Source organism: Oncorhynchus nerka, linkage group LG26 (genome assembly GCF_034236695.1).
Source record: "Oncorhynchus nerka isolate Pitt River linkage group LG26, Oner_Uvic_2.0, whole genome shotgun sequence".
NCBI lineage: Eukaryota > Metazoa > Chordata > Actinopteri > Salmoniformes > Salmonidae > Oncorhynchus > Oncorhynchus nerka.
Genome location: NC_088421.1, coordinates 44,293,229 through 44,304,570, shown reverse-complemented (window position 1 = coordinate 44,304,570; position 11,342 = coordinate 44,293,229). Strand labels below are relative to the sequence as shown.

Genomic DNA, 11,342 nt, shown 5'->3' with positions numbered 1-11,342 from the left:
CGTTGGTTACCATTACCATGGTGGGGCTGATGGTTTTTACCATAGTGATGCCGAGCATGGTGGGGCTAACCAGATAAACAGCGTTGGTTGTTACCATAGTGATGCCGAGCATGGTGGGGCTAACCAGATAAACAGCGTTGGTTTTACCATAGTGATGCCGAGCATGGATGGGGCTAACCAGATAACCAGATAAACAGCGTTGGTTTTTACCATAGTGATGCCGAGCATGGTGGGGCTGACCAGATAAACAGCGTTGGTTGTTACCATAGTGATGCCGAGCATGGTGGGGCTGACCAGATAAACAGCGTTGGTTGTTACCATAGTGATGCCGAGCATGGTGGGGCTAACCAGATAAACAGTGTTGGTTGTTACCATAGTGATGCCGAGCATGGTGTGCTGACCAGATAAACAGTGTTGGTTGTTACCATAGTGATGCCGAGCATGGTGGGGCTGACCAGATAAACAGTGTTGGTTGTTACCATAGTGATGCCGAGCATGGTGGGGCTAACCAGATAAACAGCGTTGGTTGTTACCATAGTGATGCCGAGCATGGTGGGGCTAACCAGAAAAACAGTGTTGGTTGTTACCATAGTGATGCCGAGCATGGTGGGGCTAACCAGATAAACAGCGTTGGTTGTTACCATAGTGATGCCGAGCATGGTGGGGCTAACCAGATAAACAGCGTTGGTTGTTACCATAGTGATGCCGAGCATGGTGGGCCTAACCAGATAAACAGTGTTGGTTGTTACCATAGTGATGCCGAGCATGGTGGGGCTAACCAGATAAACAGCGTTGGTTTTTACCATAGTGATGCCGAGCATGGTGGGGCTGACCAGATAAACAGTGTTGGTTGTTACCATAGTGATGCCGAGCATGGTGGGGCTGACCAGATAAACAGTGTTGGTTGTTACCATAGTGATGCCGAGCATGGTGGGGCTGACCAGATAAACAGTGTTGGTTGTTACCATAGTGATGCCGAGCATGGTGGGGCTAACCAGATAAACAGTGTTGGTTGTTACCATAGTGATGCCGAGCATGGTGGGGCTGACCAGATAAACAGTGTTGGTTGTTACCATAGTGATGCCGAGCATGGTGGGGCTGACCAGATAAACAGTGTTGGTTGTTACCATAGTGATGCCGAGCATGGTGGGGCTGACCAGATAAACAGTGTTGGTTGTTACCATAGTGATGCCGAGCATGGTGGGGCTGACCAGATAAACAGGTGCCTGGGTGGAGGAGGAGGCACCGCTGTCATGTTGGCTTCTTTCCCAGAAAGAGTAAAACACATCTGCCCAGCAGACGATCCACAGGAGAAAACCTACTGCCTGGAGGAGAGGATGAGAGGAGAGCAGGAAGAAGACTTTATTGTGCATTTTCAGATCATGGAAATTCATATTTTGCTTTAAACCCCATTCCCGGAGAAACACATGCACCCAAACACACACACACACACACACACACACACACACACACACACACACACACAACCTCGCCGGCCGGCCGCAGGGCAGTGACCCTGGAGCAGCTGAGGGGTCAAGTTTAAGCGGCACAACAGCAGGAGGCATCTAGGATGTTATTGCTACTCTAGGATACTCATTCCTCACTACTTTTGCCCAGCGCCTTTCTGGCCAGGGCCCTAGGGGTAGTACGTGAAATAGGGAACCATTTGGGATGCAGATGAAGTAAGAGGAAATTAGATATTTTAATGAGGTGTGTGTCAGGATATTGTCTTGTCAGACACTCTACCACACAGAGAAGCCTGTGTTCTGAAATGACTCTCCTGGATGTTCAGAGAGAGAGAGTGTTAGCTTGCTATATATGTTTCTCTGGTTGTTCAGAGAGAGAGAGAGTTAGCTTTTGTCCTGATTAAAGTAGCAATAAAACAGGCCTTCTTTAGACTAGTTGAGTATCTGGAGCATCAGCATTTGAGGGTTCGATTACAGGCTCAAAATGGCCAGAAACAAAGACCTTTCTTCTGAAACTTGTCAGTCTATACTTGTTCTGAGAAATGAAGGCTATTCCCATGAGAGAAATAGCCAAGAAACTGAAGATCTCGTACAACGCTGTGTACTACTCCCTTCACAGAACAGCGCAAACTGGCTCTACCCAGAATAGAAAGAGGAGTGGGAGGCCCCGGGGCACAACTGAGTAAGAGGACAAGTACATTAGAGTGTCTAGTTTGAGAAACAGACGCCTCACAAGTCCTCAAACTGGCAACTTCATTAAATAGTACCCGCAAAACACCCGTCTCAACGTCAACAGTGAAGAGGCGACTCCGGGATGCTGGTCTTATCTCATTGTAAGAACCGTGGAGACAGGCAGACACAGATAACACAGAAAACACAGATCACAGACACATGCAGAAAAACATGGACACGTACACACACCACCACCCCAGACTCTCCCTATAAAAACACACACACAGCCCCCCCGGACTCACGGTTTTGGCTCTGTTGAGGTGGGTCATGCATATGTAGCCCCGGTCGTGGCTTTTGAGGTACAGGAAATAGATTGGGGCACAGACCCAGAGGTAGAGACAGGGGACCCATACCAGCACTGTGTTCTGAAAGCACTGGGTCAGATCTGGGTTTCCCACGTGCCACGTACGGTTCCAATCCTGAGGGGGAGGGGGGGGGGGGATTAAATGACAGATGACTGAGAGACACAGCAGCTCATTCAACACAGTGTTGATAAGGACATGGTGACCTAAGAAGAGAGAGACTGGCAACCAGACAGGGCAGGCTAATAAATGACACCCTATGGGACCTGGGCAAATGTAGTGCACTATACAGGGAATAGGGAAGCATTTGGGGTCAAAAGTAGTGCACTATACAGGGAATAGGGAAGCATTTGGGGTCAAAAGTAGTGCACTATACAGGGAATAGGGTGCCATTTGGGGTCAAAAGTAGTGCACTATACAGGGAATAGGGAAGCATTTGGGGTCAAAAGTAGTGCACTATACAGGGAATAGGGTGCTATTGGGGGTCAAAAGTAGTGCACTCAGACTGCTGTGTTCAGACAGTGAATTATGACAAGGCCTAATGTTAGTAGAGCTACAGAGACAAATACATTCATACACTAGGCTACATAACTACACCTTGTGTGGAAACAGACACTTTTAGTGTGTGTGTGTGTGTGTGTGTGTGTGTGTGTGTGTGTGTGTGTGTGTGTGTGTGTGTGTGTGTGTGTGGACGACCACAGCGTCTGTTCTTCATCTCAGTGACTGAGGTGTTTCTAATAAAACATTCCTGCCTTGGCACAAAGGAGGGAACCGGAGGCAGGGTGTCAGGCCTGCCACACAGACACACCTTCCTCTCTCGTTCCTTTCCTAAAGCCTATCAGGGTGTCAGGCCTGCCACACACAGACACACCTTCCTCTCTCGTTCCTTTCCTAAAGCCTATCAGGGTGTCAGGCCTGCCACACACAGACACACCTTCCTCTCTCTCGTTCCTTTCCTAAAGCCGATCAGGGTGTCAGGCCTGCCACACAGACACACCTTCCTCTCTCGTTCCTTTCCTAAAGCCTATCAGGGTGTCAGGCCTGCCACACACAGACACACCTTCCTCTCTCGTTCCTTTCCTAAAGCCTATCAGGGTGTCAGGCCTGCCACACACAGACACACCTTCCTCTCTCGTTCCTTTCCTAAAGCCTATCAGGGTGTCAGGCCTGCCACACAGACACACCTTCCTCTCTCGTTCCTTTCCTAAAGCCTATCAGGGTGTCAGGCCTGCCACACACAGACACACCTTCCTCTCTCGTTCCTTTCCTAAAGCCTATCAGGGTGTCAGGCCTGCCACACACAGACACACCTTCCTCTCTCGTTCCTTTCCTAAAGCCTATCAGGGTGTCAGGCCTGCCACACACAGACACACCTTCCTCTCTCGTTCCTTTCCTAAAGCCTATCAGGGTGTCAGGCCTGCCACACACAGACACACCTTCCTCTCTCGTTCCTTTCCTAAAGCCTATCAGGGTGTCAGGCCTGCCACACACAGACACACCTTCCTCTCTCGTTCCTTTCCTAAAGCCTATCAGGGTGTCAGGCCTGCCACACACAGACACACCTTCCTCTCTCGTTCCTTTCCTAAAGCCTATCAGGGTGTCAGGCCTGCCACACACAGACACACCTTCCTCTCTCGTTCCTTTCCTAAAGCCTATCAGGGTGTCAGGCCTGCCACACACAGACACACCTTCCTCTCTCGTTCCTTTCCTAAAGCCTATCAGGGTGTCAGGCCTGCCACACACAGACACACCTTCCTCTCTCGTTCCTTTCCTAAAGCCTATCAGGGTGTCAGGCCTGCCACACACAGACACACCTTCCTCTCTCGTTCCTTTCCTAAAGCCTATCAGGGTGTCAGGCCTGCCACACACAGACACACCTTCCTCTCTCGTTCCTTTCCTAAAGCCTATCAGGGTGTCAGGCCTGCCACACACAGACACACCTTCCTCTCTCGTTCCTTTCCTAAAGCCTATCAGGGTGTCAGGCCTGCCACACACAGACACACCTTCCTCTCTCGTTCCTTTCCTAAAGCCTATCAGGGTGTCAGGCCTGCCACACACAGACACACCTTCCTCTCTCGTTCCTTTCCTAAAGCCTATCAGGGTGTCAGGCCTGCCACACACAGACACACCTTCCTCTCTTGTTCCTTTCCTAAAGCCTATCAGGGTGTCAGGCCTGCCACACACAGACACACCTTCCTCTCTCGTTCCTTTCCTAAAGCCTATCAGGGTGTCAGGCCTGCCACACACAGACACACCTTCCTCTCTCGTTCCTTTCCTAAAGCCTATCAGGGTGTCAGGCCTGCCACACACAGACACACCTTCCTCTCTCGTTCCTTTCCTAAAGCCTATCAGGGTGTCAGGCCTGCCACACACAGACACACCTTCCTCTCTCGTTCCTTTCCTAAAGCCTATCAGGGTGTCAGGCCTGCCACACACAGACACACCTTCCTCTCTCGTTCCTTTCCTAAAGCCTATCAGGGTGTCAGGCCTGCCACACACAGACACACCTTCCTCTCTCGTTCCTTTCCTAAAGCCTATCAGGGTGTCAGGCCTGCCACACACAGACACACCTTCCTCTCTCGTTCCTTTCCTAAAGCCTATCAGGTGTCAGGCCTGCCACACACAGACACACCTTCCTCTCTCGTTCCTTTCCTAAAGCCTATCAGGGTGTCAGGCCTGCCACACACAGACACACCTTCCTCTCTCGTTCCTTTCCTAAAGCCTATCAGGGTGTCAGGCCTGCCACACACAGACACACCTTCCTCTCTCGTTCCTTTCCTAAAGCCTATCAGGGTGTCAGGCCTGCCACACACAGACACACCTTCCTCTCTCGTTCCTTTCCTAAAGCCTATCAGGGTGTCAGGCCTGCCACACACAGACACACCTTCCTCTCTCGTTCCTTTCCTAAAGCCTATCAGGGTGTCAGGCCTGCCACACACAGACACACCTTCCTCTCTCGTTCCTTTCCTAAAGCCTATCAGGGTGTCAGGCCTGCCACACACAGACACACCTTCCTCTCTCGTTCCTTTCCTAAAGCCTATCAGGGTGTCAGGCCTGCCACACACAGACACACCTTCCTCTCTCGTTCCTTTCCTAAAGCCTATCGCTTTTGGCTGTATTGTTTGATAACACTTTACTAAAATCCTGAGTTCAAAAGGCATTTATAACACTGATGTAACACTGAGACAACACGAACACGATCACGAGACAACACTGAGACAATACAATCACGAGACAACACTGAAACAACACGATCACGAGACAACACTGACACAACACTGTCACAATACAACACTGAGACAACACTGTCACAATACAACACTGAGACAACACTGTCACAATACAACACTGAGACAACACTGTCACAATACAACACTGAGACAACACTGACACAATACAACACTGAGACAACACTGAGACAACACTGAGACAACACTGAGACAACACGATCACGAGACAACACTGAGACAACACGATCACGAGACAACACTGACACAACACTGTCACAATACAACACTGAGACAACACTGTCACAATACAACACTGAGACAACACTGTCACAATACAACACTGAGACAACACTGACACAATACAACACTGAGACAACACTGAGACAACACTGACACAATACAACACTGAGACAACACTGACACAATACAACACTGAGACAACACTGAGACAACACTGTCACAATACAACACTGAGACAACACTGACACAATACAACACTGAGACAACACTGAGACAACACTGACACAATACAACACTGAGACAACACTGTCACAATACAACACTGACACGAGACAACACTAAGACAACACTGTCACAATACAATCACGAGACAACACTGAGACAACACTGTCACAATACAATCACGAGACAACACTGAGACAACACTGAGACACCACTGTCACAACACTGACATGAGACAACACTGAGACAACACTGAGACAACACTGACACGAGACAACACTGAGACGAGACAACACTGAGACAACACTGAGACAACACTGACACGAGACAACACTGAGACAACACTGACACAACACTGTCACAATACAATCACGAGACAACACTGAGACAACACTGTCACAATACAACACTGAGACAACACTGAGACAACACTGACATGAGACAACACTGAGACAACACTGAGACAACACTGACACGAGACAACACTAAGACAACACTGTCACAATACAATCACGAGACAACACTGAGACAACACTGACACGAGACAACACTAAGACAACACTGTCACAATACAATCACGAGACAACACTAAGACAACACTGTCACAATACAATCACGAGACAACACTGTCACAATACAACACTGAGACAACACTGAGACAACACTGAGACAACACTAGACAACACTAAGACAACACTGTCACAATACAACACTGACACGAGACAACACTAAGACAACACTGTCACAATACAATCACGAGACAACACTGAGACAACACTGTCACAATACAATCACGAGACAACACTGAGACAACACTGAGACAACACTGACATGAGACAACACTGAGACAACACTGAAACAACACTGACATGAGACAACACTGAGACAACACTGACACAACACTGTCACAATACAATCACGAGACAACACTGAGACAACACTGAGACACCACTGTCACAACACTGACATGAGACAACACTGAGACAACACTGAGACAACACTGACACGAGACAACACTGAGACAACACTGACACGAGACAACACTGAGACGAGACAACACTGAGACAACACTGAGACAACACTGACACGAGACAACACTGAGACAACACTGACACAACACTGTCACAATACAATCACGAGACAACACTGAGACAACACTGTCACAATACAACACTGAGACAACACTGAGACAACACTGACATGAGACAACACTGAGACAACACTGACACGAGACAACACTAAGACAACACTGTCACAATACAATCACGAGACAACACTAAGACAACACTGAGACAACACTGTCACAATACAATCACGAGACAACACTAAGACAACACTAAGACAACACTGTCACAATACAATACTAAGACAACACTGTCACAATACAATCACGAGACAACACTGTCACAATACAACACTGTCACAATACAATCACGAGACAACACTGTCACAATACAACACTGAGACAACACTGTCACAATACAATCACGAGACAACACTAAGACAACACTGTCACAATACAATCACGAGACAACACTGAGACAACACTGACACAACACTGTCACAATACAACACTGAGACAACACTGTCACAACACTGACAATCACGAGACAACACTGAGACAACACTGACACAACACTGTCACAACACAGTGACCAGTTCAGTGATTTTGAAAAGCACTTGTCTCAATACCCTTTGGCTTCAAGACAAGCCCTCCTTACCCCTGTGGAATTTGTTTGGTTCAATAACTGAGCCAGTGAGTAGACAACAAAGCCCTGCAGAATATAGAAGTGTACAATCACACTACCAGGTCTCTCATAACAGGTTCCAAAGGGCTGTGGGACTGGGTGATGAGATTGCATGTTATCATAACTCAGGAAGCCATAGACCTTATTGACAAAATGTGTGTTATTAGGCCTAACAGTCTCTGAAATCCCATACCTAGAACAGCAGCTGGAACATTGTGGAAGGCAAGGCAACCCGTCTGCTTAGCGAGACTAGGCCTAACAGTCTCTGAAATCCCAAACCTAGAACAGCAGCTGGAACATTGTGGAAGGCAGGGCAACCCGTCTGCTTAGCGAGACTAGGCCTAACAGTCTCTGAAATCTTAGCGAGACTAGGCCTAACAGTCTCTGAAATCCCAAACCTAGAACAGCAGCTGGAACATTGTGGAAGGCAGGGCAACCCGTCTGCTTAGCGAGACTAGGCCTAACAGTCTCTGAAATCCCAAACCTAGAACAGCAGCTGGAACATTGTGGAAGGCAAGGCAACCCGTCTGCTTAGCGAGACTAGGCCTAACAGTCTCTGAAATCCCAAACCTAGAACAGCAGCTGGAACATTGTGGAAGGCAAGGCAACCCGTCTGCTTAGCGAGACTAGGCCTAACAGTCTCTGAAATCCCAAACCTAGAACAGCAGCTGGAACATTGTGGAAGGCAAGGCAACCCGTCTGCTTAGCGAGACTAGGCCTAACAGTCTCTGAAATCCCAAACCTAGAACAGCAGCTGGAACATTGTGGAAGGCAAGGCAACCCGTCTGCTTAGCGAGACTAGGCCTAACAGTCTCTGAAATCCCAAACCTAGAACAGCAGCTGGAACATTGTGGAAGGCAAGGCAACCCGTCTGCTTAGCGAGACTAGGCCTAACAGTCTCTGAAATCCCAAACCTAGAACAGCAGCTGGAACATTGTGGAAGGCAAGGCAACCCGTCTGCTTAGCGAGACTAGGCCTAACAGTCTCTGAAATCCCAAACCTAGAACAGCAGCTGGAACATTGTGGAAGGCAAGGCAACCCGTCTGCTTAGCGAGACTAGGCCTAACAGTCTCTGAAATCCCAAACCTAGAACAGCAGCTGGAACATTGTGGAAGGCAAGGCAACCCGTCTGCTTAGCGAGACTAGGCCTAACAGTCTCTGAAATCCCAAACCTAGAACAGCAGCTGGAACATTGTGGAAGGCAAGGCAACCCGTCTGCTTAGCGAGACTAGGCCTAACAGTCTCTGAAATCCCAAACCTAGAACAGCAGCTGGAACATTGTGGAAGGCAAGGCAACCCGTCTGCTTAGCGAGACTAGGCCTAACAGTCTCTGAAATCCCAAACCTAGAACAGCAGCTGAAACATTGTGGAAGGCAAGGCAACCCGTCTGCTTAGCGAGACTAGGCCTAACAGTCTCTGAAATCCCAAACCTAGAACAGCAGCTGGAACATTGTGGAAGGCAAGGCAACCCGTCTGCTTAGCGAGACTAGGCCTAACAGTCTCTGAAATCCCAAACCTAGAACAGCAGCTGGAACATTGTGGAAGGCAAGGCAACCCGTCTGCTTAGCGAGACTAGGCCTAACACTGATTAAACCTACACCCTGTTATTAACATTTGGGCAAATGGACCTCTAACACTTGTAGCTAAATTCCTTAGGCCATGATGAGCAGAGCCCTATCTGGCCAAGCCAGCTGACAGTGGACTTACGAGGCAATATACTGCATGTTATGACCGCACATAGATAGAATCTATCTACATGACATGACAGTATGTGTCACTTCAAACATGTGTAACTCTTTTGGGCTCCCGAGTGGGGCAGCGATCTAAGGCACTGCATCTCAGTGCTAGAGGCGTCACAACAGACCCTGGTTTGATCCCGGGCTGTATCATAACCGGCCGTGATTGAGAGTCTCATAGGGAGGCGCACAATTGGTCCAGCATCGTTAGGGTTTGGCCAGGGGGTGGGGGGCCATCATTGTAAATAAAAGTTTGTTCTTTAACTGACTGGCCCAGTTAATCTTCTAGTTCAGTGCCATAACAAGTTTGGTTGGATTCCACAGGTTTAGGTTTCTAGTTAGTTTTTTGGGGGGTTTCTATCTAGCTAATGTAATAATAATGTCCTCTCTATGTTGTTGCTACTCGCAGTAGATGGTGTGTACAGGTTTAAACAAACAATGTCATCTTGCAACAGCTGACAGACTTGCTGTACGTGTTCTTGTGTTGTGGACCTTGCTAGCAAGACAGGCTTGCTGTACGTGTTCTTGTGTTGTGGACCTTGCTAGCAAGACAGACTTGCTGTACGTGTTCTTGTGTTGTGGACCTTGCTAGCAAGACAGGCTTGCCATCATACCTGGGTGTTATGTCAGGAAAGTTACCTAGCGAACATTTCATCGAAACACTGCTCTATCGTCAACAGAGCAGAGGTAGTGTGAGTCTCGAATTAAAGTTGTTAGACTAGAGTGAGTTTTAGCTAGCAGGTTAGCTAACATAATAGGAATCAATGGTGTTTTTAAAAAATCACTGAAAGCTGTTAAGCTAGCTAGACACAACTTCTCAATAAAAACGATTGTCGACTTTTATTGGCAGTGATATACCTTTTTAAAAATGCACTACCACGTTATTTCAACCTCTCTATTTCACCCATTATTAATGAAATGAAGCTTAGCTAGTTAGCGCAAGTCAACCGGCATAATTAACGACGGCCTTGCTAGCCTAGCTAGCTACTGTTAGCTAACACCAGTGTTACCAAAGACAGGACAGTAACGTTGTGTGATATTACCATGCTTAGTTCAGGCAGACACCGTCATTACAAGCAAAGCCGCTAACAACAAGCTGGGAAAACAACTGTAAGGCGTCAACATTGTAAAGCAGCTAAAGACAGCAGGAGAGTTGACTAGCTCGGTGGCAACAGTGGAACTTACCCAAAACGGGTCGGAACCGTCCGCACTGCAGAACTTGTCCAAACCCATTCGCGGTTGATCAAGTTCTCCTCTGATAATTTGGGTTAACGGCGCTACCGCTTTGCTTTGGTTTCATAAGCGCACTTCTGTTGGCGCTCCTGTAAACAAGATAGAAGGTTACCGCTAGGGGGCGCTATAACTACATCGCTGGTTTAGCTGGTGTGTGTGTGTGTGTGTGTGTGTGTGACACATGTTATTTGACTCTGTGGGGGGGCCACCGCTGGTGTGCATGAATAACACAACCTCTAGAATAACGTGCAAATAGCACACTTTTCCCTATGGGTCCTGGTCAAAAGTAGTGCACTATATAGGGAATGAGGTGTGTGTGTAACAACAGTGTAACAACAGGGACCTCAGAAAGTAGTCACACCCCTTGACATTATCCATATTATGTTGTGTTACAGCCTGAATTCAAAATGGATTGTGTCACTGATCTACACAC

At 48.0% G+C, this 11,342-nt stretch overlaps 1 protein-coding gene across 1 annotated transcript; it reads right to left on the bottom strand.

The window, feature by feature from the left end:
- Nucleotides 1-504: 504 nt before the first annotated feature.
- On the bottom strand, nt 505-11,030 carry LOC135564892 (uncharacterized). The gene is made up of 4 exons (XM_065010976.1): nt 10,862-11,030; nt 2,441-2,617; nt 750-1,325; nt 505-558 (listed from the first exon to the last, which is right to left on the bottom strand). The coding sequence occupies exons 1-4, from the start codon at nt 10,907-10,909 to the stop codon at nt 505-507; spliced, it is 855 nt and encodes a 284-aa protein (XP_064867048.1). The 5' UTR covers nt 10,910-11,030.
- Between the last annotated feature and the right edge of the window lie 312 nt (nt 11,031-11,342).

Bases quoted from the DNA above. Each gene is read 5' to 3' on its own strand.
- LOC135564892 (XM_065010976.1), bottom strand. From the start codon at position 10,909: ATGGGTTTGGACAAGTTCTGCAGTGCGGACGGTTCCGACCCGTTTTGG. The intron at 2,618-10,861 runs GTAAGTTCCACT...CCTCCCCCTCAG, and splicing joins ACGGTTCCGACCCGTTTTGG to GATTGGAACCGTACGTGGCA. The intron at 559-749 runs GTAACAACCAAC...TTTTCTGGTTAG, and splicing joins CCATGCTCGGCATCACTATG to CCCCACCATGCTCGGCATCA.